This window comes from Scyliorhinus canicula, chromosome 12, assembly GCF_902713615.1.
Source record: "Scyliorhinus canicula chromosome 12, sScyCan1.1, whole genome shotgun sequence".
Classification (NCBI taxonomy): domain Eukaryota; kingdom Metazoa; phylum Chordata; class Chondrichthyes; order Carcharhiniformes; family Scyliorhinidae; genus Scyliorhinus; species Scyliorhinus canicula.
Window position 1 is genome coordinate 150,913,769 of NC_052157.1, and position 27,092 is coordinate 150,940,860.

At 43.7% G+C, this 27,092-nt stretch overlaps 1 protein-coding gene across 17 annotated transcripts in view; it reads left to right on the forward strand.

The window, feature by feature from the left end:
• Nucleotides 1-27,092, forward strand: part of nf1a (neurofibromin 1a) — a 330,336-nt gene that overhangs the window by 107,344 nt on the left and 195,900 nt on the right. For 12 of the 17 annotated variants that reach the window (XM_038814507.1, XM_038814511.1, XM_038814513.1 and 9 more), the window contains 10 exons: nucleotides 2,984-3,424; nucleotides 3,859-3,998; nucleotides 5,516-5,638; nucleotides 6,531-6,614; nucleotides 11,528-11,644; nucleotides 11,797-11,978; nucleotides 13,186-13,397; nucleotides 19,253-19,288; nucleotides 20,776-20,937; nucleotides 25,181-25,284. In XM_038814507.1, the coding sequence (XP_038670435.1) occupies nucleotides 2,984-3,424; nucleotides 3,859-3,998; nucleotides 5,516-5,638; nucleotides 6,531-6,614; nucleotides 11,528-11,644; nucleotides 11,797-11,978; nucleotides 13,186-13,397; nucleotides 19,253-19,288; nucleotides 20,776-20,937; nucleotides 25,181-25,284 (1,601 nt within the window). The remainder of the gene's footprint in view (nucleotides 1-2,983; nucleotides 3,425-3,858; nucleotides 3,999-5,515; nucleotides 5,639-6,530; nucleotides 6,615-11,527; nucleotides 11,645-11,796; nucleotides 11,979-13,185; nucleotides 13,398-19,252; nucleotides 19,289-20,775; nucleotides 20,938-25,180; nucleotides 25,285-27,092) is intronic. The other 5 variants (XM_038814508.1, XM_038814518.1, XM_038814521.1 and 2 more) reach the window with 1 other exon arrangement.

Here is a 27,092-nt window from a genome sequence, read left to right on the forward strand (position 1 = left end):
ATGGGGAGAATGTGCAAACTTCACACGGACAGTGACCCAGTGCTGGGATTTGAACCCGGGTCCTCAGCGCCGTAGTCCCAGTGCTAACCACTGTGCCGCATGCCACCCTTGAGAGTACTTTATATTGACACTGCTGCCAAAAGAAGTTCTCTTCCCAGTAGAGATTTTCTTCCCAAGTTAACAAAAAAGTTCACCAAAAACTGAAAAAAAGCTGTTGTTTCTGGCTACTCTAATGTATGGCCCGAACTGGAGGGACATGTTTTCTACTGTGCACATAAGTATGATTTAGATTTTTTGCTTCTGTTTAAATACACTAGCACGGTGGCGCGGTGGTTAGCATTGCTGCCTCATGGCGCCGAGATCCCAGGTTCAATCCTGGATCTGGGTTATTGTCCGTGTGGAGTTTTACAACACCAGGTTAAAGTCCAAGGAATGTTTCACCTGAGGAAGGAGCAGTGCTCTGAAAGCTAGTGTTTGAAACAAACCTGTTGGACATTAACCTGGCGTTGTAAGACTTGTTACTGTGCTCACCCCAGTCCAACGCCGGCATCTCCACATCGTGTGGAGTTTGCACATTGTCCCCCAAACCCAAAGATGTGCAGGGTAGGTGGATTGGCCATGCTAAATTGCCCCTTAATTGGAAAGAAAATGAATTGGGTACTCCAATTTTAAAAACAAAATGTTTAAATATTCTACTTGGGAGGCTAAAAACAAAATGTTTAAATATTCTACTTGGGAGGCCGCAGGTTCATTGAAGATATAAATTGTCTTATAATATGTAATTTGCCAGTTTTGAGAAGGTATCAAAAAGTTTCATCCATTCTTCCTCCAGAAATAACCTGTGATGCCTCAGTCATGTGCATTGAAAAGACTGGGGATGCTGGAAATCTGAAATAAAGCAGAAATTATTGGAAAATCGCAGCAGGTCTGGCAGCGAGGGAAATAGAGTTAATGTTTGGAGTCCATAATAACTTTCTACAGATGCTGCCAGACCTGCTGAGGTTTCCAGCATTTTCTGTTTTTATCACATTATATTTTAATACCCTAACCCACTTTCAAAACTGACTTTTGACCATAAAACTTTACACATCCAGCCCTGAATGGTGGTGGCCAATTAAACAGCTCACTGGAGGAGGAGGAGGCTCCACAAACATCCCCATCCTCAATGATGGAGGAGCCCAGCACGTCAGTGCAAAAGACAAAGCTGAGGCATTTACAACAATCTCCAACCAGAAGTGCCGAGTAGATGATCCATCTCTGTTTCCTCCGGACGCCCCAGCATCACAGATGTCAGTCTTCAGCCAACACGATTCACTCCACGTGATATCAAGAAAAGGCTGGAGGCACTGCATGCTGCAAAGGCTATGGGCTCTGACAATATTCCGCCAATAGTACTGAAGACTTGTGCTCCAGAACTTGCCACACCCCTAGCCAAGCTGTTCCAGTACAGCTACAACACTGGCATCCACCAGCAATGTGGAAAATTGTCCAGGTGTATCCTGTATACAAGAAACAGGACAAATCCAACCCAGCTAATTATTACCCTATCAGTCTACACTCCATCATCAGCAAAGTAATGGAAGGAGTCGTCAACAGTGCTACCAAGTGGCATTTACTCAGCTGTAACTTGCTCACGGATGTTCAGTTTGGGTTCCGCCAGGGTCACTCAGTTCCTGACCTCATTACAGCTTTGATTCAGACATGGATAAAGGAGCTGAATGCCAGAGGTGAGGTGAAAGTGACTGCCCTTGAAAACAAAGCAGCATTTGACCGAGTATGGCGTCAAGGAGCCCTAGCTAAACTGGTGTCAATGGGAATCTGGGGGAAAACTCTTCGCTGGTTGGAGTCATACTTGGTACAAAGGAAGATGGTTGTGGGGTTGGAGGTCAATCATCTCAACAGGGTAGGAGTTCCTCAGGGTAGTGTCCTAGGCCCAACCATCTTCAGCTGTTCGATCAATGACCTCTGTTCCATTATTAGGTCAGAAGTGGGGATGTTTGCGGATGACTGCACAATGTTCAGCCCTTTCGCAACTCCTCAGATAATGAAGCAGTCCAGCAAGACCTGGAGAATATCCAGGCTTGGGGTGGCAAGTTACATTCGCGCCATACAAGTGCCAGACAATAACAATCTCCTACAAGAGAGGACCTAACCAGCACCCCATGACATTCAATGGCATTACCATCACTGAATCCCCCACAATCAACATCCTGGGTTACCATTGATCAGAAACTGAACTGGACTAACCACATTAATAGTGTGGCTATCGGGGCAGGTCAAGGGCTAGGAATCCTACGGCGAGTAACTCCCATGACAACATCAAGGTGAGGTGCTCAAATCTAAACACAGCACTTAAATGGCCTTTGTTTGCTTTAAAGAGCTTTAGCAGTACTCGTGTCTATACGTATCCTCTCAACACCCTGTGATAAAGCTCAGGATCTTATTGGTCTTGTGGCTTCCTGCACATGTGAGTTACCTTTCAAGCCAGGATCCCAAAATCCTTTCAGTGATAACTTGCACATTTCCCTATTCAGTGTCTCGTTATCTGCAATTCCTGCCTCCAAAATATGTTTTGCACTTTCAAGCATCTGCTGTTGCTCATTAATGTGTTTAATCTGTCCTTTTGAAATTCTCCTCTTCAGAATTCTTTGTTTGAATGTTTAATATGGAAACTTTAATATAATTAATTCTCTTGACAAAAGTAATGTGAATCAGGAATGAGAGTGAAAAGTTGAGGCCCCAGCATTGATCCCTGATCCCATTTCTCACATTGTGAGAATGGTTGTTCCATCTCTATGCCTGCACCAATTTACCATCCATTCCACCAAGGTGCCTCCAATTCTGCTGTGTACTTTCCTTGTGCGACTTGTTTTGGTGAAGACTTTTATAAATGAAGTATCAGTTTTGTTCTACATATAGAATTGTTTTCCTTTTTAATAATTAATTTATTATAATATGTTCTGATAAATGCTTCCACGTTTAGGTGACAGAAAGCCTTCATAAGACGATTGTTAAGCGCCGGATGTCACATGTAAGTGGGGGCGGCTCGATAGACCTGTCGGACACAGATTCTCTACAGGAGTGGATTAACATGACAGGCTTCTTGTGTGCAATAGGAGGTGTCTGTCTCCAGCATCGCATTAACCCAGGCTTAGTTACCTACAGCCCTCCCATGGGACCAATTACTGAAAGGAAGGGTTCCATGATCTCTATGGTCTCAACTGAAGGAAATGCAGAGACTCCAGTCAGCAAATTTTTGGAACGGCTGCTCACACTAATGGTGTGCAATCATGAAAAAGTAGGGCTTCAGATTAGGACTAACATTAAAGACTTGGTTGGACTGGAACTGAGCCCTGTACTTTATCCAATGCTCTTCAACAAGCTGAAAAATTGCATCAGCAGGTTTTTTGACTTGCAAGGCCAGGTGAGTATCCAAGTAAATTAACTTGCAGGTCCTTTTTTACTTAAATAGCAGTTGAAATAAAATGTGTCTAAAGCTGTATCTGCTAAATTGCCCAAGCTTGCAGTAATTGTGATGTATTATATGTAACTTCAGTTCTTGAAGTAACTGTTCTTATGAAAGTATCTTATGACAGTATATGATTGCATTGCCTTCCAGCATGGGAATTTAAATATATGTTGATGGACCTGCCTTCTATTTTATGCCAAGTACTGACTATTTCTGGTATTTTGCTAATTTTGTGTTTCTGTAATGGACCATAATAGTGTTTTTTTTCAATAACATTTTGGGTTTTGACACCAATGGAACTGCATCCGTTTTTGGCAGAAGCATCCCAAATGCATTGTACTTTTTAAAAAAAAAAATGCTCCTTTAAGTGTAACTGTATTTTGGTTCAGGTTTTGTTGAATGATACAAACACACCGTTTGTGGAACAGACGATAGCAATTATGAAGAACCTACTCGATAATCACACGGATGGCAGTTCAGAGCACCTGGGACAGGCCAGCATTGAGACCATGATGCTAAATTTAGTTAGGTATGAGATTCCCTCTTTCTTTCCCTTTGCTTCTTTAGTGCGTGTGCACAGGTTTCTTCCCTTCCTTCTCTCCTGAAGACATGGGCTTTTTGGATTGGGGCCATGGTTGCTAGCCTTCCTCAAACATTTTGCCAAAGTAGCCATTATACACGTATGAGCGTTGGGCAGTTTGACACTGAGGTGGGGTGATATCACAGAAATTCCAACCCTGGCTGCCCATTTTATACAGTGGCAAATAGAATCAGAAATCTTCTTTTCTCTCCTACCTTCCCTTTCCTTCCCGTTTTTCTTCACCTGGGTACTGAGGCCAATTGAATTGTCTCCAAGGTGAAAATACCCAACTGGAACAGTGACATCTTCAGTGGTTTGAGAAGGGATTGGTCCAAGTTAGACTGCAAATCAAGATTGGCCAGAAAATAGTTAATGAGCAATGGAGACCTTCTCGGTGGAGATAGTTTGGGTGCAAGCGTTATTCCTATAAAGGGCAAAGGTGCAGCATCCAAAGTTAGAGCTGCCTGGATGGCAAAAGAAATGGAGATTAAAAGAAAACAAAAAAGACCTATGACGAACTTCTGATATGGAATGTAATTGCATACTTGACGGAATACAAAGTGCAAAGAGGATATGAAAAAGAATAGTGGGCAACATAAGAGGCCTCACAGGCCAAGAACCTGGGTTCGATTCCAGCCTTGGGTGACTATGTGGAGTTTGCATGTTCTCCCCGTGTCTGCATGGGCTTCCTCTGGGTGTTCCGATTTCCTCCCACAGTCCAACGGCGTGCAGGCTTGGCAGACAGGCCATGATAAATTGTCCCTTAGTGTCCAAAGATGTCCGGGCTGGGTGAGATTACAGGGATCGGGGTGGGGGAGTGGGTTGGTGCAGACTTGATGGGCTGAATTGCCTCCTTCTGCACTGTAGGAATTCTGTGGAGTCCATTAAAAAATATACATTAAAAGTAGAAGAATAGTTAAGGGAATGGTGAGGGATTAGGGATAAGAAAGGCAATCATCATCTGGAGGAAGAGGATATGATTGAGGTACAGAATAAGTACTTTGCATAATTCTTCACAAGATGGATAATATCACAGTTGTCAGGGGCGTAGGGGGCATTGAGATATTGGATAGGATAAAAATAGATACACAAGGTGTTAAATAGCTTGGCATACCTCAGTTACTGAGTAACCTCGTCCAGGTGAGTGCATCTATGTTGCTGCGAGAAGCTGAGGTGGATATAACACAAGTTTTGACCCCAATGTCCAGTGCAGCATACCTTAATAATTAGATGGCCTTAATTTGCTTCAGCTTCTGAAGTAGCAGCTTGAAAAGAGTATGGAGTCAAACCATTTTGTTAATTTGAAAACCGATTTTATGTGCAATACTAAATGATAGACCACTAATCTTTTGATTGCCTATCATTGCTTTATTAACTTTACATACCAGTAGATACGAAAAAGACATTCCACAAATAAAGTCCAAATTGCAGGACGTTGGCTTATCCTACTGTGTTGTTGAATGCAGGTATGTGCGTGTCCTTGGGAATACAGTCCATGCAATCCAGATCAAAACTAAGCTCTGTCAACTGGTGGAAGTAATGATGGAGAGACGAGATGATCTCTCCTTCTGTCAAGAGATGAAATTTAGGTGAGGATGTTGAAAAGAAATGTTTTTATTCTGAAGGGATCCCCCCCCCCCCCCCGGCATTACTTGAGGAACTCGTACAAATCCCCCAACGGCGCTGCCAGCCTCCAATTCAACCATATTCGTCGCTGGGTAATCAGAGAGGCAAAGGCCCCCCTTCCCCCTCCGGCAGCCCTGGCGCCTCCAAAATCCAGAAAATTGCCACCACAGCGTCTGCCGTTACCGGGACCCCCCACAACCCCTGAAAGACTCTCAAACACTGCCTCCCAAAATCTACCCAGCTTTGGACACCCGAAAACAAATATATGGACGTGGTTAGCCAGTCCTCTCGCACACATCTTCGATCTCTGGGAAGAACCCATTCATCCGGGTCCTCGTCATATGGACCAACTGCACCACCTAAATTGTATAAGGCTCATCCTCACATAGGAGACAGTTGAGTTGACTTGATGCAATATTTCACTCCAAATTCTCCAGCCTACATCTTTGCAAAGGTTCCCTACTGACCCTCGGCGTCTTGCCAGCCCAAACAAACTCCAAAATCAGCTTGTCCACCCTTCGGAAAAAGGTAGCATCCCAATCATGTGCCACCTGAAATCCCAAATATCAAAACCTGACCCAAGCCACCCTAAACGGCAGAAACCGAGATTCGCACTGCGCCCCAGAGTATTCATCAGGAAAGTACACATTTTCTTGTAATGAGGGTATAAAAAGATGACCAAGATTAATAATATCCAGATGCCTACGATATAAATAAGAATATTGGGGCTGTTGTGATAACTGTTGTTACTTCTTCTGCATAACTAGATGTTTTATATCAACATCGGAAATTGGGAGATTAGCTATTTGGGGCGATTGATGTTGCAATATGGCATTTAGTTGACTTTTTTTCCAGGAACAAGATGGTGGAGTACCTGACTGATTGGGTTATGGGAACATCAAACCAGGCTGCTGTTGATGATGTAAAATGTTTAACGAGGTAAAACATTTTTTTTCCAATTAAATATTCCCAGGTCAAGATTTCCGATTGCTTAAAACAGGGGTGGGCAAACTTTTCTGTGCAAGGGCCACATTCAGAAATTCACAATTTTAAAGGGCTGCATAGTATATTAAGTAAAATAATTACTTCACCCAGTTATGATTCTGGGCGCCTCACATAGAACAGTACAGCACAGAACAGGCCCTTCGACCCTCAACGTTGTGCCGAGCAATGATCACCCTACTCGAGCCAACGTATCCACCCTATACCAGTAAGTAACCCAACAGCCCCCCCCCCCCCCCCCCCCCCCCCCCCCCCCATTAACCTTAAAAAAAAATAATTAAAAATTAAAAAAAATTTTTTTTTAATGACTTGGTGGGCCGCATAAAGACCTTTGGCGGGCCGCATGCGTCCCGCGGGCCGTAGTTTGCCCACCCCTGGCTTAAAAGATCATCCTCTATTCTGATGTGATTGTTTGTATTTATTAAGAATATATAACAAAGAATCGCTACAGTGCAGAAGACAACCATTCAGCCCATTGAGTCTGCACTGACCCTTTGAAACAGCACACTATCTTTGCCCATTTCCCCCATCCTATCCTGTAACCCCGCATAGCCTGTACATCTCGGGACACTTGAGGGCAAGTTTTAGTATGTCCAATCCACCTAAGCTGCACATCTTTGGACTGTGGGAGGCACCCAGAGGAAACCCACACAAAACCCACACAGACACGGGGAGAAAGTGCAAACTTCACACAGTCACCCGAGGCCGGAATTGAACCCGGATCTCTGGCACTTGTGAGACAGCAGTGCTAACCACTGTGCCACCATGCTGCCCACAACTCCTTCTGCACTGTCGGGATTTTGTGGATTCTATGGCTTAATAATTTTAAACTAATGGCTTTCCATTTCTGTTTTTTTTAATAAATATTTTTATTCTCCCTTTTCACATTTTCTCCCAAATTTACACCCACCAACAATAAACAATAAGCAGTAACGAATATAATGTCAATCCCCATACAACAATCCCATCCTCCTACCAAACCCCCAAACAGCAGCCTGCATGTTTTAAAAAAAATATATTTTTATTTTCCTTTTTCACAATTTTCTCCCAAATTTACACCCAACAACAATCAATAACCAACAACAAATATCTCAAACCCCATAACAGTAACAAGGATCCCATCCTCCCACCCCCCCACTAATGTTCGATGTTATCCAGTTCTTGAAAGTGCATGATAAATAGTGGCCATGACTTATAGAACCCCTCCGAGCTTCCCCTCAGTTCGAACTTAACCTTCTCAAGGGTCAAGTATTCTAACAGGCCCCTCGCCACGCCAGGGCACAGGGTGGAGAGGCCGCTCTCCATCCCAGCAGGATGTGCCTTCGGGCGATCAACGAGGCGAAGGCTATGATATCTGCCTCCGCACCCGTTTCCAACCCTGGCTGATCCGACACCCCGAATATGGCCTCCCGGGGACCTGGGTCCAGCTTCACATGCACCACCGTGGAAATTACCCTAAACACCTCCTTCCAGTACTCCCCTAGCCTTTGGACAAGACCAAAACACCCACACACACACACACACACACACACACACACACATCTTCTACCCCTTCAAAGAATCGGCTCATCCTTGCCCTCGTGAGGTGTGCCCTGTACACCATCTTCAGCTGTATCAGCCCCAACCTCGCACACGAGGTGGAGGCGTTTACTCTCCGGAGCACCTCACACCAGACCCCCTCCTCTATAACCTCTCCCAATTCTTCCTCCCACTTCGCCTTGATCTCCACCAGTGGTGCCTTATCCTTTTCCAACATAGCTCCGTATACCGCTGACATTGTCCCCTTCTCCAGTCCACTTGCCGCCAGCACCTCCTCCAACAACGTGGAGGCTGGTTCCTCCGGGAAGCTCTGAATCTCCTTCCTGGCAAACTCCCGAACCTGCATATACCTAAACACTTCTCCCTGCTCCAGCCCATACTTCACTTCCAGCTCCCTCAATCCCGCAAATCGACCCCGAGGAAACAAATCTTTTAGAGTCTTAATTCCCTTCTTTTCCCATTTCCGAAAGCTTTCGTCCCACCTCCCTGGCTCAAATCTGTGGTTCTCCCGGATCGGCATTTCCCTTGACCCTGCCCCCAACCTGAATTGTTGGCGAAACTGCCTCCGGATTTTCAACGAAGCTATTACTACCGGACTCGCTGAGTATTTCCCCGGAACTATCTGGAGCGGGGCCGTTGCTAGTGCCTTCAGCTCTGACCCCCTGCACAAACTCTCCTCCATTCTGACCCACTGGGAATCAACCCCTCTGACCCAGCTCCGCATCTTCTCCACATTTGCCACCCAGCAGTAGTACATCAGGTTCGGGAGACACAAACCCCCTGCCTGCCTTCCCCTCTGTAGCAGCACCTTCCTCACTCTGGCCACCTTCCCTCCCCATATAAACGAGGTAATCCTCCCCTCAATCTCCCTGAAAAAAGACTTTGGCAGGAAAATCGGTAGGCATTGAAAAATAAACAGTATTCGCGGCAACACATTCATTTTAACCGCCTGCACCCGACCCGCCAGTGACAGAGGGAGACCATCCCACCTCGCCAGGTCGGCTTTCACTCTCCCCACCAAACTAGTGATGTTGTATCTGCGAAGCCTTCCCCACTCCTGGGCAACCTGCACCCCCAAATACCTAAAATGAGTCCCTGCCCTACGGAATGGCAGCCCCACCACCCCTGCCCCCACCCCCGGTTGAGACACCACAAAATACTCACTCTTGTCCAAGTTCAGCTTGCACCCAGAGAAAGACCCAATTACCTGAAGCAACTCCAATATTCAGCAGCCTGCATGTTAACATTAACAAATAGGAATCGGGAATCACCCACAGTCACCATTAACACATAGTGCCCCCCCCCCCCAATGTTCGATGTTATCCAAATCTTGAAAGTGCATTATTAACAAGGCAAAGGCTACAACATGTGCCTCCGCACCCGTTTCCAACCCTGGCTGGTCCGACACCCCGAATATGGCCTCCCGAGGGCCCGGTCCAGTTTCGTATGCACCTCCAGCTTTGGACAGGAACAACCCACTTTGCTTTGATCCCTTCCAGCGGTGTCTTCTCCTCTTCCAAAATAGCCCCGTAAACCGCTGACACTACCCCCTTCTCCAGTCCCCCTGTCGGCAGCAATGTGGAGGCCGGCTCCACCGGGAAGCTCTATCTCCTTCAAGGCAAATTTCGAACCTGCATGTATGTAAACATTTCCCCCCTGCTCCAGCCCGTATTTCTCGCCCAACTCCTTCAATCCTGCAAACCGACCCCAAGAAACAAATCTTTTAGTGTCTTAATCCCCTTCTCCTCCCATTTCCGAAAATTTCCGTCCCATTTCCCTGGCTCAAATCTGTGGTTCCCCCGAATTAGCATTTCTCTAGATCCTGCCCCCAACCCGAAGTGTTGATGAAACTGCCTCCAAATTCTCAATGAAGCTATTATTACCGGACTCCGAGTATTTCCACAGGGCCATCGGGAGCGGCGCTGTTGCTGGCGCCTTCAATCCCGACCCCCTACACAAACTCTCCTTCATTATGACCCAATGGGAATCGACCCTTTTGACCCAGCTACGCACCTTCTCCACATTCGCCGTCCAGTAATAATACATCAGGTTCGGGAGACCCAAACCCCCTGCCTGCGAAGGACGAGGAACGAGGTAATCGTTCCTTCAATCTCTCTTAAAAATGCCATTGGCAGGAAAATCAGCAGGCATTGGAAAATAATTAGAAATCGCGGCAGCACGTTCATTTTAACCGCCTGTACCCGACCCGCCAGTGACAGGGAGACCATCCCACCTTGCCAGATCAGCTTTCACTCTTCCCACCAAACTAGAAATATTGCACCTACGGAGCCCCCTCAATCCTGAGCAACCTGCACCGCCAGGTATCTAAAGTGAGTCCCTGCCCTAAGGAATGGCAGCCCCCCCACCCCTGACCCCACCCTGGGCCGAGACACCACAAAATACTCACTCTTGTCTAGATTTAATTTGTTTCCATTTCTGTTTTAATCAAATGTGTGTTTTAAAAATACCACAAAACAATTTTATGATCCAAGTAATAATAGCTTATTGTCACAAGTAGGCTTCAATGAAGTTACTGTGAAAAGCCTCTAGTCGCCACATTCCGGCGCCTGTTCGGGGAGACCGGTATGGGAATTTAACCCGCGCTGCTGGCATTGTTCTGCATTACAAGCCAACTGTTGAGCCCACTGTGCTAAACCAGCCCCTAACAGTACCAAAATGATGTTCAGATGGTCACTAATGTAAAATTTGGCTATTGATTCAGGTTCAATTATTAGATACATATGTTGAGGGTCAAACAATTCAAAGAACTGAATTCATTTTTTTATTAGCGTTTTACTTATTTTTCTGTTCCTTGCTTTGATCTCTACCTCCAAATGAAAAGTTCAATTGAGTCTCTTCCCCTGCCTTAAGAGTTAAATGCCAGAGTTAACCATGCCTAAATTCAACATGCTCCCTTAATGTGTTCTTTTGTAAATAAGGTTTTCAAAATTGTGTAGGTTATTTCAAATGTGGGCTGCTTTTCACTGCATGCAGCAAGAAACAAAATCATAAATCACTTTATAAGGAACAACTTTATGATTCTGTTGCACCTAGTATATTGTGACAATTGTAATTACAGCTATGGAGAAACTGGTTTTAATTTATAATCAAATGTCACGCTACCCTGCTTTAAGATTTATTGATGCAAGGCACTGTACATGGAAAATAAATCTAAACACCATTTCAATCATAAATTTGACTTGCATTGGTATTAAAAAAAATTACTTGACAGCACAAGAAGAAAAATTGCTGTGTGAAGTTTAGGATAAAAGTAAAATGAGTTTGTGCCTGTTTTGTTTTAATGGACACAGAGACCTTGACCAGGCAAGCATGGAGGCAGTGGTATCTTTGCTTGTGGGGCTACCTTTGCAGCCAGAAGAGGGGGACGGTGTTGAACTAATGGAGGCTAAATCGCAGCTCTTCCTGAAGTAAGTCCAGTTCAGAACCCGTATGATAATGAAGCTAAATGGCAATGATTTCAACTGTGCTCAAAAATTCCACAGCTGCCGCATTATGCTTTGCTCATTTGAGAAAAAAAAGGGTCAAATATTGCGATGTTCAGATAATCTCTCTCTCGTAGGTACTTTACTCTCTTCATGAATTTGCTAAATGACTGCAGTGAAGTGGAGGAGGAAACGGCACAAACAGGTGGACGAAAACGAGGGATGTCACGCCGCCTTGCGTCACTCAGGCACTGCACAGTTCTTGCCATGTCCAACCTCCTCAATGCAAATGTAGATAGCGGTCTGATGCACTCCATAGGTGAGCAGAGCTCCTTTTTTATTCATTGTTACTTGAAAAGCATTCGCCATTTCTCCAGGGAAGCTGACCAGAACTTGGTTGCATGAAACTCGGGTTTAGGTGAAATGCTTGAATCAAATATAAATCAAGCTACTTTAGATGTCGTTGTGTGACACAAAGATGAAATGTCATTCCCACAAACTCATCGTGGTGCTGCTTCAGACTAAGGTTTGCATTAGAATCAACCATCAGACTTTTTAAAATGGCTGTTTTTCATCTCCTACCTGCAACTTATGGGCTCTTTTAGCATGCAGTCTTCAGTGAACAGGCATGCACATCTGAACAAGGGCCACTAGACAGCGATTGAGTTACTTTATATCCCTTCTTGAAAGCAGGTACCTCAGCACCGATTGGATCAAAGCTCAGACTGTACTGATTTGCAAGACTTAATTTCCACACCGGACAAGATTACTTCTTTTAAAACAAAATGGCCTCCTGCTCCTATTTTTTCTATGTTCCATGTTTCTACCTAGGTTTTGCTCTTGCTTAGCTTTTGTTTATTGCTCTTTTATAGTTTTCTATGTCTCCCAAATGCAGAACATATCAAGCCTAATCTTCTGACTGCAGAATTGCAAAGAACAGCAGTACAATGTGCACACAAAGCATGAAATATGCTGTTTCTATTTTGACTTTGTTTATAGTGCAGTAACTTATGCAAGTTCTTAAATTTCCTGATACAAGCTGTGTTATCACAACTGAATTTCAATGATCGAAACAAAACACTTTAAAAAATAAGATGGTTCAAATTGCTATTATTGAAAGAGTGGTGATACAGCACACCAGGCTTTTGTTTGCGTTGCCCCGCTTGCATCGGAATAAAAGCTGTCTCTGTTCCTCTGCAGGCTGTCTTAATCAGAAATTAAATTGAAAATTTGAGGCAAACTATCGCAAAATATGATTTCAAGGTTGACAGTTGGTGTCTTTAGTGAACTTTCCAAGATGTGCTCAGTTAGCATTGTTTTGTTTATATCGAGTTTATGCTGGAGCTTGGCATTCTTGGGGTTTTATGAATCATGCAATTTTTTATTTAGATGGTTTGTTTTTCGAAAACCCTTTACCAATGAATGCCCTTTGGCAAGAACAGTGTTTTGACATTTTGTTTTTCCTCCCCAACCATAACAAAATCCTAATTGGATTTGTTTTATTTGTTTTGTTTTATTGTGCTTAGGCTTGGGGTACCATAAAGATCTTCAAACAAGAGCTACATTCATGGAGGTGCTAACTAAAATCCTTCAACAGGGAACAGAGTTTGACACACTTGCAGAAACTGTACTGGCCGATCGGTTTGAAAGGCTTGTGGAGTTGGTCACCATGATGGGAGATCAAGGAGAGCTGCCCATTGCAATGGCTCTAGCTAATGTGGTGCCTTGTTCGCAGTGGGTAAGTGGACTTGTTTTGGCAATGTCATCTGCATCAAGCAGATGCACAAAATATTTGGAATGCTTATCTTTGTTACTTGAAGGAAGGTGATTGTTGAAAAGTGACCTATTAGTGCTGTTCCAGAGCAGTGTGCAATGAGAAACTACCTTAGATGCATGCTTCTCATGCTAATCTCCTCCTGTTGTCTGGGAATGAATGGTGAGTGGTAGGGTAAAATGTGAATGAACAGGAGAGGTGACAAGTTAATTCTCATTCACATACCACTCGAGCTTCCCCCTCCTCCATATAGCTACAAATTGATTTCCACTTTAAGTCCACTACATAATCACCGTGCTATATGCAAGACTGATCTAATTAAAAAAAAAATATTGAATGCATGTGGTGAGATTGCTGTGTAGCATCTTCAGTAATTGATTAACTCAGTTCATGGATGAGAAATGAGAAGACCAAGAAAGTAGTCATGTCCCGGCCACTGGATTTTGTCACTTATTAAATGCCTCGTGTTCTAAGTAAAATTCACGATGAAACTGAAACACTGAGTCAGTGCCCTAATTGTGTATTTCGGTGCTTATTCTCACTTCATCCGAATTGCACAACTTGGATGGTAGTACATTGGCTAGCACTGTTGCTTCACAGCACCAGGGTCTCGAGTTAGATTCCCAGCTTGGGTCACTGACTGTGCGGATTCTGCATGTCCTCCCCGTGTCTGCGTGGGTTTCCTCCGGGTGCTCCGGTTTCCTCCCACAAGTCCGAAAGACGTGCTTGTTAGGTAATTTGGTCATTCTGAATTCTCCCTCTGTGTACCCGAACAGGTGCTGGAATGTGGCGACTAAGGGCTTTTCACAGTAACTTCATTGCAGTGTTAATGTAAGCCGATTTGTGACAATAAAGATTATTATTATTGATTGAGTTAATACCTATTGAAAGAGGTATTGAAATCGTAGGAACTGGGATAATTTGTTGTAACTCCGAGAATTGTACGTCAATCATTTAATCCTAGAGTTGGGTTTATTTTTTATGTTAGCAACACTATGAATTAATTTGAATATATTTACTTCGCCGCAAACCATTTCTAATGGTTATTAGTGTTGGTTTGGGCATTGTCATCAGTCTGGGAGAGTGGGAACAGTAGGATCCCATTGGGTCAATTTTGGGACACCTTGTTTAATATCATCATCAATGATGGCAGTGCAGTGGTTATATTTGCAGAAAATGAGAAGTTAATGAAAGTGTTGGAGTGAAGAGGGTAAGGTGCATGAGGATTTGAATATAATGGGCTGATTGGCAGATCAAACTCAACATAGGGAAAAGGTAAGTGCTTCATATGAGGACAAAATAATCCAGCAAGGATTTTTTACTTAAATAGGAAGGAAGTGAGGAAGAACATGGGATATTTACTGACCAATAGAAGCAGCCATAGTGATGCCCAATCTCAATGAGTAAAGCACCTCAGCTGTTTGGATGAATTACACAGAGTCATTATTGAGCCAAGATAGTTGAGTGCCTGCAATTTTCTAAATAATTGGTGTGACAGTAATTAGAATCAGTGTACAGTTCTGGATAGTTGTCGTACAAAAGGACATCATACCTAATTTAGAAGAGAACACCATAATAGCTGAGAAGATGGAGAGATTGAGTTATGAGGAGTGATTATCGAAATTGGGTGTTTCGCTGAAAAACAAAAGGCTCAGAGATGATATGATTGATGATTTTGAGCTCCTTAATGAACTAGATAATGTTGACAAGTGCAGACACTGCCTGCTCTTGAAGAAGTGGCTAAACACACAAGTAAATAATTATTTCACTGAGTGCTAACAGGCGTCCGAAGGAAAAGGTGGAAATTGTTGATTAATTCAAACTTAAGGAAGGACGGTAGAAAGAGGGAAAATCGACCGTGGATATCTAAGGAAATAAGGGAGAGTATCAAATTGAAGGAAAAAGCATATAAAGTGGCAAAGATTGGTGGGAGACTAGAGGACTGGGAAATCTTTAGGGGGCAACAGAAAGCTACTAAAAAAGCTATAAAGAAGAGTAAGAGTATGAGAGTAAACTTGCTCAGAATATAAAAACAGACAGCAAAAGTTTTTACAAATATATAAAACAAAAAAGAGTGGCTAAGGTAAATATTGGTCCTTTAGAGGATGAGAAGGGAGTTTTAATAATGGGAGATGAGGAAATGGCTGAGGAACTGAACAGGTTTTTTGGGTCGGTCTTCACAGTGGAAGACACAAATAAAATGCCAGCGACTGATAGAAATGAGGTTATGGCAGGTGAGGACCTTGAGAGGATTGTTATCACTAAGGAGGTAGTGATGGGCAAGCTAATGGGGCTAAAGATAGACAAGTCTCCTGGCCCTGATAGACAAGTCTCCTGGCGCAGAGAGCAGGAAATTATAGGCCAGTGAGCTTAACTTCGGTAGTAGGGAAGATGCTGGAATCTATCATCAAGGAAGAAATAGCGAGGCATCTGGATAGAAATTGTCCCATTGGGCAGACGCAGCATGGGTTCATAAAGGGCAGGTCGTGCCTAACTAATTTAGTGGAATTTTTTGAGGACATTACCAGTGCAGTAGATAACGGAGAGCCAATAGATGTGGTATATCTGGATTTCCAGAAAGCCTTTGACAAGGTGCCACACAAAAGGTTGCTGCATAAGATAAAGATGCATGGAATTAAGGGTAAAGTCGTAGCATGGATAGAGGATTGGTTAATTAATAGAAAGCAAAGAGGGGGGATTAATGGGTGTTTCTCTGGTTGGCAAGCAGTAGCTAGTGGTGTCCCTCAGGGATCCGTGTTGGGCCCACAATTGTTCACAATTTACATAGATGATTTGGAGTTGGGGACCAAGGGCAATGTGTCCAAGTTTGCAGATGACACTAAGATGAGTGGTAAAGCGAAAAGTGTAGAGGATACTAGAAGTCTGCAGAGGGATTTGGATAGGTTAAGTGAATGGGCTAGGGTCTGGCAGATGGAATACAATGTTGACAAATGTGAGGTTATCCATTTTGGTAGGAATAACAGCAAACGGGATTATTATTTAAACGATAAAATATTAAAGCATGCCACTGTGCAGAGAGACCTGGGTGTGCTAGTGCATGAGTCACAGAAAGTTGGTTTACAGGTGCAACAGGTGATTAAGAAGGCAAATGGAATTTTGTCCTTCATTGCTAGAGGGATGGAGTTTAAGACTAGGGAGGTTATGTTGCAATTGTATAAGGTGTTAGTGAGACCACACCTGGAGTATTGTGTTCAGTTTTGGTGTCCTTTCTTGAGAAAGGACATACTGGCACTGGAGGGTGTGCAGCGGAGATTCACTAGGTTAATCCCAGAGCTGAAGGGGTTGGATTATGAGGTGAGGTTGAGTAGACTGGGACTGTACTCGTTGGAATTTAGAAGGATGAGGGGGGATCTTATAGAAACATTTAAAATTATGAAGGGAATAGATAGGATAGATGCGGGCAGGTTGTTTCCACTGGCGGGTGAAAGCAGAACTAGGGGACATAGCCTCAAAATAAGGGGAAGTAGATTTAGAACTGAGTTTAGGAGGAACTTCTTCACCCAAAGGGTTGTGAATCTATGGAATTCCTTGCCCAGTCAAGCAGTTGAGGCTCCTTCATTATATGTTTTTAAGGTAAAGATAGATAGTTTTTTGAAGAAGGATTAAGGGTTATGGTGTTCGGGCCGGAAAGTGGAGCTGAGTCCACAAAAGATCAGCCATGATCTCATTGAATGGAGGAGCAGGCTCGAGGGGCCAGATGGCCTACTCCTGCTCCTAGTTCTTATGTTCTTATAAACTAGATGTGATTATTTCAGAAATATTTTGGGATACTGTGAGGAGTAATTTGATGTATGACATGGTAAGTCTACCTGGCTTGAGAGAGGAACAGATGCCAAGGGTGGGGGTGGGGTAGTGGTGGTGAGTTCCTTGCATCCAGTCTGGGTCTGTGGTAGATGATTTGATAAGACTCTGATTGCCAAGATTTGTGGGAAAACTCATTACCATATTAGGTAACCACTAGGATGGTAGATGCTGAACAGAGGAAACTTGAAACATTTATAACTGGTGAAATGTGAAAATCGCTTATTGTCACGAGTAGTCTTGAATGAAGTTACTGTGAAAAGCCCCTAGTCGCCACATTCCGGCGCCTGTTCGGGAAGGCTGGTACGGGAATCGTACCGTGCTGCTGGCCTGCTTGGTCTGCTTTAAAAGCCAGCGATTTAGCTGAGTGAGCTAAACCAGCCCCTGTAAAATCACATTGTCACGAGTAGGCTTCAATGAAGTTACTGTGAAAAGACCCTAGTCGTCACATTCCGGCGCCTGTCCGGGGAGGCTGGTACGGGAATCGAACTGTGCTGCTGGCCTGCTTGGTCTGCGTTAAAAGCCAGCGATTTAGCTCAGTGAGCTAAACCAGCCCGGCTGAAATGAAATCGCTTATTGTCACGAGTAGGCTTCAATGAAGTTACTGTGGAAAGCCCCTAGTCGCCACATTCCGGCGCCTGTCTGGGGAGGCTGGTACGGGAATCGAACCGTGCTGCTGGCCTGCTTGGTCTGCTTTAAAAGCCAGCGATTTAGCCTAGTAAATGCAATGAGTAGCTTTGTCTGTAGGTGGCAACAAAGCTTAATATTCTTTGGCTTTAATGCTTGACTATTCCATGAGAGAGCTGGTGATTTCTAGAATTGCACTGTGTTGTGAAGATTGAGGTTTTTGGGGTAGCATGTCATCCTCCAATAAATGCTACCAGCAAGTGGTGAGGAGAAATAGAGGTGGAGAATGAGAGAGCAGTTAACATAGTACGGTTACGTGGATAAACTGATGCAGATGAAGATCAATTACTTTCTGGTCCTCAGTTTTGGCCGATGGCTACTTTTTGTTATATGTTTCCTGTCAACTTAGTTGCAGGTAAGTTTACAAGAATATTTCATAGCATCATTCAGAAAGTTATTAGTCCAACATCAGAATTCCAATTTCATTTAAGGAGATCTTACTGCGGTAAGTATGACCTTCAATTAATTCACATAGTTTAAGGTACATGAAAAGAAATTTCGATGTAGGCTCACGTGAACTTGGTTTCTTGTTTTTTCCTCCATGTCTTTAGTGACCCATTCCCTGGTGTATTGAGTTATCTCCTTCCTGTTTCACCTGTCTGATTCCCTGTTGCCTTTGTGTGGTTATGTCCTCTCTCCCCACTGTCTCCTGCATATCACTTCTGCATTTTTAAAACGGGAATTGTTTATAGTTTGTTAGGTGTATATGTAATACCTGTTATTATGTGAAAGGACGATGAATTGCAATTCTCCGTTCAATATTTTATACTTGCAGGTCAGTCGGATATGACCGTAAACGAAGGTCAAACCTACAACTCCCAGCATTTTATTGTCATGCGTGCATAACTGTCACAGTAGGATGCATTGAAGTGGTTTAGGGAGAAGTGTGGTGTTACAAAACGGGATGCCATGGAGAGGCAGGGTGCTGATTTGGCAAAGTGATCTCCCCTCTGTTTTTCTTTACCACCCTTTCCCTCATCATTCTCATCCACGCTCCTATTGACCCCAAAATCAGGGCAAGTTCTTAAATTGCCCGATTATTAGGGGGAAGGCGGAAGCAGAGGTCATACACTTCCCCACAGGGAAATAAAAAGTCAGACCTTTCAATTATGTGGTGACTTTATGGAGAGTGATGGGACATTGGCTTTCCTCTAAATCGGCCTTTCCTCCCAACTGGGGCAACTTCATGGAATTGGACTGTACACGATTTATTAACCAGTTCCCACAGTTGAGTTTTACAAATTGCAATTTCTTGAAAAATACTGCATGGATGTAGCTCAAAAAAATGCAATTCTTCATTTTTACCACAGACTTCCATTGGGCCAGTCACAAATCTCAACCAACAGGTAGGAAAGCTTAAAATGTGCACATGAGCAAAATGCACTCTTGACCCAATTGCAGTAATCCTTGAACTGCTTTGAGCAGAGAACGGTTTTTAAGTAGTCCTTTAGTCTCTTCTTTCGTAGTGGTGATTTGCTTTTGGCAGCTTAATGTAGCTAAGGTTTGGGTAGCAGTTGTAAAAAGGTAGCATGACTTGGTTGGAGCTGAGCATTAGACCTATATCTTGACTCTTACACATTCTTGCCAGTAGAAACTAGCAGAAAGTTGGGTTTGGAAAAAAATCTTGGCAATTGGGGTCTCGTTTAATATTTTGAGAAAGGATTGGCCGTTACTGCTAGGCAACCAGCATTGTGTAATTAGAGTGCCCATGAATTGCCCAACTGGGCAGGGAAAATTGAGTTTAGGTACCTGGGCACAGACTCATGATTTTATCCATTGACTGATTTCAAAGAAACCTGTTACTCTTGGTCTGGGTAGATTCTCTCTGAGCAAAAATGCTCATTACCAGATTTCTTTGATCGTTGCTTTAGTTATTGCCCGTTAATAGTTAAGATTTCAATCTGTAAATTTCGGTAGCAGCTCAGAAGTCTGGCCATGTCGAGAGCTGGTAATCAAGAGACCTAAATTTCAAGTTCAAACATGATATTTTGAGAATCCTTACTTGGTCTTACATGTTTACATATGAGTCGAGTCCCACACACCGCTCCGTTGACTCTTAACCACTCTTTCAAGTGGCATTGCATGTCACTCGGATGCTTCATCAGGGATTGTCGATAACTGCCAGTAATGTCCATGTCACACACGTGTAAAACCTTGCATAAGGGGTATATGTATAAAATCCCCTACCTTTGTAGGTAGGACGAGAACTTGAGATGGTTTTACAGGCCTGTCAATGGCCAGCTGCTCCTTTATCTAAATGGGAAGTGCCATCCTATCTGTTCCTGCGTTTAAATCCCGTCCCAGGAATATAAGTCAAAAGTTGACCGCCTGTTTCTTCCTACTGTCTTTGGGGGAGAGAGATGTTTCCTCCTCGCCACCCTGTTTAAATTAGAGTTCCAGTACTGCTCTTCCATTTAGCTCGCTCATTTATTGAGCACAGTGACTCGCCCCATACCTTGATAGGCTAAGTTTGACACTTCTCCCATAAGGGTTGACCACTGTTTTGTTTGTTTGTGCTTAAAATGCCACATTTTTGTATTTCATAGTACACGTTATTTTGTTGGAAGTGACATCCTCGTGGCCATCCTTTTGTGTAGAAATGAAATAAAAGAATTGGTAGTGCGGGGTGGGGGCAGGTGGGGGTTGAAAAGCCAGACAGGATGAGTCCTGTGCAAACCTAATTATCTGCTGCTTCCCACTGGTATGATGCATTAACCCGGCGCTGATCTTTCTAGTAGTTTATTCACCATCTTAAGATATTTATTGCAGCTCTGTATTTAATTTGATGTTTGTTTTTCTCCCTCTCTACCCTGCCACCTCCCGCCCTCTGCAGGATGAGCTTGCTCGTGTGCTGGTGACGTTGTTTGACTCGCGTCATCTTCTCTATCAGTTGCTTTGGAACATGTTCTCCAAGGAGGTTGAGCTAGCAGATTCCATGCAAACCCTCTTTAGAGGCAACAGCCTTGCAAGTAAAATAATGACTTTCTGTTTTAAGGTAAATCTGTGCTATATTTATGCTGGTAAGGACTTTTCACATGAGTAATATGTGACTAGTTATTAGGTTTTGTGATTGGGCAGCTAATTCCAATCCAATTATCTATAAATATTAACATGTATACATTACAGTTGATTATATAATGCTTGCTTTTCTGCAAAAAAAAAAAATTGAAGAAACCCAGTCCTTTCTCTGCTGATTTTGTTTAGAGGAATCGGGGATTTACTGGTTAGCACTGTTGCTTCACAGCGCCAGGGACCCAGGTTCGATTCCCGCTTGGGTCACTGTCTGTGTGGAGTCTGCACCTTCTCCCTGTGTCTGCGCGGGTTTCCTCCGGGTGCTCCAGTTTCCTCCCTCCAGTCCCGAAAGACGCGCTGTTTGGACATTTTAAATTCTCTCTCTCTCTCTCGCTGTGTACCCAAACAGGCACCGGAATGTGGTGACTAGGGTAACTTTATTGCAATATTAATGTAAGCCTACTTGGGACAATAAAAATTAGTATTTATATCTGTCCAAGCAGATAAAATTGACCCCTGTACATGGTGTATCATTTAGATTTTGGGTCTTTAAGAGATGGGAAATACACACGCCCAATCACTGTTACGACTACCGCAGATGTAATTTGCTGATGTTATTTCCAGCGGGAAACCTGTCTCACTGATCATCTTACCGGAATCCCGGCAATGTAGAACGTTGCCCAGGTGTGTTCTGTGCATTAGAAACAGGACAAATCCAACCCAGCCAATTACCGCCCTATCAGTCTACTCTCCATCATCAGCAAAGTGTTGGAAGGAGTCTTCAACAGTGCTATAAAGCGGCACTTAGTCAGCAATCTGGTTCCGCCAGGCTCACTCAGCTCCTGACCGTAGTACAGCCTTGGTTCAAACATGGACAAAAGAGCTGAATGCCAGAGGCGAAATGAGAGTGACTGCCCTTGACATCAAGGCAGCGTTCGACTGAGCACGCATCAAGAAGCCCCAGCTAAACTGGAGTCCATGGGAACCACGGGGGAAACTCTCCGTTGGTAGGACCTGGCACAAAGGAAGGTTGTTGTGGTGGTTGGAGGTCGATCATCTCAACTCTAGGACATCACTGCAGGAGTTCCTCCAGGTAGTGTCCTAGGCCCAACCATCTTCAGCTGCTTCATCAATGACCTCCCTTCCATCATAAGGTCAGAAGTGGGGATTTATGCGGGTGACTGCACAATATTCAGCACCATTCATGACTCCTTACATAATGAAGCAGTCCATGTCTAAATGCAGCAAGACTTGGACAATATCCAGGCTGGGCTGACAAGTGGCAAGTTACAATCACACCACAAACTTGCCAGACAATGACCATTGCCTACAAGAGAGGATCTCACCAACGCCCCTTGACATTCAGTGGCATTACCATCACTGAATCCCCCACAACCAACATCCTGGGGGTTACTATTGATCAGAAACTGAACTGGACTAGCCACATTACTGCTGTGGCTACCAGGGCAGGTCAAAGACTAGGATTCCTACGGTGAGTAACCCATCTTCTAACCCTCCCCCAAAGACTGTCAACCATCTACAAGGCACAAGTCAGGAGTGTAATGGAATACTCTTCACATGCCTGGGTAAGTGCAACTCCAACAACACTCAGGAAGCTTGACACCATCCAGGACAATCCAGCCCGCCTGATTGCTCCTCCTTCCACAAACATTCAAACCCTCCACCATCGACGCACACAGTAACTCATCAAAGTTCCTTAGACAACACCTTCCAAATCCACGACCACTACTCTCTTGAAGGACAAGACCAGCAGATACCTGGGAACCCCACCACCTGGAGCTCCCCTCCAAGTCACTCACCACCCTGACTTGGAAATATATCGTCGCTCCTTCACTGTCGCTGGGGCAACCGCCCGGAACTCCCTCCCTAACAGCACAGTGGGTGTCCATACACCTGAAAGACTGCAGTGGTTCAAGAAGACACCTCACCACCATGTTCTGAACGGCAACTAGGGATGGGCAGGGGCGGCATGATGGCACAATGGTTAGCACTGCTGATAACGGCACTGAGGACCCGAGTTCTATCCTGGTCCTAGCTCATTGTTCGTGTGGAGTTAGCACATTCTCCCTGCTTCACCTCCACAACCCAAAGATGTGCATGTTTGGTGGATTGACCATGCTAAATTGCCCCTTAATTGGGAAAAAAAGGGGAAAAAAATTGGGCACTCTAAATTAATAAAAAGGTCGAGATGGGCGATAAATGCTGGTCGTACCAGCAAAGCCAACATCCCTTAAATGAATTTAAACAAAAAATCTTTTTCGTTGCATTTTGATAACACAAGGAAAAGCTACTGCCCCAGAAGCACAGAACTCCAATAGCGCCTTCTGGATTTTGAACGTTACAAGATTTATTAAAAAAGGGAAAATAAAAGCATAAGCGCATATGATTAAAGTTGCACGGTTAAACAAAACCCACCTGGTCAAAACATGCTAGTGAACTACCTTCTTGGCATCAACTCCCTTTTAGATTTTAACTATTAAAATCCAGTAATACTACCCAAGCAAAGAATTGTTACTTTAATAAAGGTATGTCACATGACTCATCAAACACTGGGAAAACCACAATGAAGGTTCAGAAACAAATTGCTTTCTGAAAAACTGAAACTGGACGACTGCTTCAAAATCACAATTTTCATACCTCCTCTCCCCATAAATATGGGCCGGAATTCTCCGAGCCCGCACCAGGTCGGAGAATCGCCGGGAGGGCGCGAGAATCTCACTGTGCCGCTCCGACGCTGGTCCACCGATTCTCCGACGCCGGTCCACCAATCGCACCCGCGGGGTCGCCGCCGCGCCTGTCGGGAGCCGTATCGGAGAATCCCGGCCATGATCTCCAGGCATTTACCCCATACAGCCACCGCAACCCAGCTGAATGTCTTCCCTTCAATTTCAATTTTTCCTTTCATCTCGGATTCCATCGTCCTTGAACACCTCTTTGAACTCAACCTCTCCAAAGTATAAAAATCTTTCATGTTTTCTTATTGTTTGTTCTTTCAGATCAATAAAATGTAATATCCCTTCCCCTGTTTACCTATAAAACCATTGTAAATTGTAAAAGTTCATTGTCACTTCTAAACTTTCCATGAAAATTCAGCAGCTGAAAATCCTACTTGCCTTCTAATGCACCGCTCAACCAATTTCATATTAATATTGGTTACTGTTCCCTTTTATTCCATTTATCTGGAAGCATAATATCCTAGTTTTTCCTGTTTTAAATGCTTGGTATCCAACATTTTCCCATTATTTAACATTAATTGACTGAAAATTATGCACCGGCAATCTTATCCATTAGCTGGTCTTCGGGTGAACAATGTGATTTAGTATTTTAAGATTTGCTTTAATGTCCTTGTACCTGTTAAATAATTTCCACTTTAAAAATAAAAGTGCTGCGGTTTGTTTTTGAGTTGGATGCCAAGCTTAATTGGCATGTTCCAGTGGACAATTGCTATAGATTAGAGTGCTAGCTTTCTGCCTCTATTGAGGAAAATTTAAGGTTATATACTTTTAATTGGAGGTTGGGGTTCAGTAAAGCCATTGTTTTCTTATAATTCAGGTGGCAGTAATGTAACTGACAGTAACTTTAAATTGGAAGATCAATTTTTCAAGTGCCTTTTTTTAAACCACAGACACAGCTTGGGCATGGTTCCCTTTTGTAAATCATATAGACTATTGTAAATTGGGGTTCATTATTAGAATCATAGAATCCCTGCAGTGCCAAAGGAATCCATTCAGCCCATGGAATCTTCACCGACCCTCCGAAAGAGCACCCTATGTAAGACCACCCCCCCACCCTATCCCCATAACCCCATCTGACCTTTGGACTCTTAAGGGCAATTGAGCATTGCCAATCCACCTAACCCGCACATCTTTGGACTGTGGGAGGAAACTGGAGCACCCGGAGGAAACTCACGCAGACACGGGGAGAACGTGCAAACTCCACATAGTCAGTCACCCAAGGCTGAAATTGAACTTGGACCCCTGGCGCTGTGAGGTGGCAGTGCCGCCATGTGTTGACATCTTTGGTGTAAATGACCAGCATGACTGTTTTATGCCCATAATGTGCTGCTTTTCACAACATAAGAGCCACAGCGTTTATAGTATATATTTATTGACAGGTTTTTCCGTGGGAAGGTTTATGTCTAGGATGTGCTGTTTATAGTTATGTCCACATTGCAAACTACCCCTTTGTTCTCTTGCTGCTTTCAGGTCTATGGTGCTACATACCTGCAGAAGCTGCTTGAGCCATTGTTAAAAACGGTACTAAAAGACCCTGAGAAACAACACCTTAGCTTTGAGGTTGACCCTACCAGGTTAGGACTGTCTTTCTGCCTTTTTGTCAATGACCTAGTGTGTGAGGATGTTCAAATGACAGAGAGTATTATGTGTATTTTATAGAACAAGTATCTGTATCCAGATATATTGATTGTATAACGTCAGAACAGAAATCCCGTGCCCCTGTTTGAAAGTATTACCTTGCTACATGCCTAACCCCCTATCCCCATCCACCAATCCTCCTGAAAGGAGTCACCATCTTTAATAGTAGTGGTTTCTTGCTACAGTGGGGCTCAATCCATGGAAATGTTAGCGGTGGTATTGAGCTCTCTTGATCATAAAAGACCACGTGCTAAATTCACTTAAAATGCTGAAAGGCTATTCTTGCAAAGTTGAATGAATGCTCGTGGAAAAGAGAACTACGCTCTTTTGGTGATAAAAATGGAAGGGTAATTTACTCAGCCATTGAGGCCTTTTCATTTCAGTTTTCTCCTTTGATTGTTGGCTCTTGCTGTCATATCGTTCCACAAATGTTGGCCATTCCTTCCTTAAATGACCATTCTTTGCATGTGAGCCTACATTTTGAGCTTTGGCATACTGTTTTGACTTATGGAAATTCGTGTTAATTCGATTACTGCGCTCAGCTGGCCTCCTTCATAGTAGGGATTACAAGTTAGTGACCAGGCACCAGAACCGTGAGTGATCTTAATTTCTTTTCCAGATGAAATTCAGAGTTTATTAAATATTGGGTGTGAATTAGAAAAGTGACACCAATGCGTTTCAATCAAGGTGCTCTGGGCATTAGTGTATATTATTTGCATGTTCTCAAGTTGTTGACCATCTGCTGTCTACTTCAGCTCTGATAGGTTAATTCATTATAGGCCTGAGCAAGTCTATGTAGCTCATTACGACACAAGAGTCATGCGCATGGCACAAGGTACTTTTGCCCACCAATGGTAGTTTGTGCCTACTCTCAACTATGGAATGACAGTGCATAGGGCAAGTCGAGGATCAAATAGTGAGTGGTGAGGTGTGAAGAGAGAGAGAGAGAGAGCAGAAAGGTTTTTTTTTACTGCATTTCTTGGAGATGGATAGTCGAGGCCCAGTGAAGTCTTCGGGTAAATGTAGGGTTGGAGGATGGGGCGAATAAATGGACCAAGGTGAAGGAGGGAAATGGGAAAATATCTTGGGTGGAAGATAATGGAAACAGCAAGAAAACCACTTGGATTGGAGAGGTACAGTAGTTTGTGGAAATGTCATATGGGGGTGAGGCAGATGTACTAGGTTTGAACGTTGAGACTTTTATAGACCCTAAATTTAATGAGGCCCCAATGAAGCAGATCCATTTTTAAAAACCTGTTATGGGTATGCTTGTGCCAGTTTCAATAGAGCCCTACTGACTATTTTCTGTGTAGATATCAATATTCCCCAGATTGGAGAGGATCCAGTGTATTTGAATTTATATTGGAGATGATGCAACATGGTGTTGGTGAATTTAAATCACTGAAAGTTAGAAGTCCCTGGCACCTGCAGATATAACACACAATGTGTTCTATGGGGTGGGTTTAGCACAGTGGGCTAAATAGCTGGCTTGCAATGCAGAACAATGCCAGCAGCACGGGTTCAATTCCCGTACCGGCCTCCCCGAACAGGCGCCGGAATGTGGCGACTAGGGGCTTTTCACAGTAACTTCATTGAAGCCTACTTGTGGCAATAAGTTATTATAATATGATGTAAATGAAACCAGTCACGCAGAGTGGCTGGCATCGTGGTGTGGAATGCAGAGACCCACCAATTTCATAATTGAAATTTATGATTTCCATACATAATAGATGAACGGGCAAAA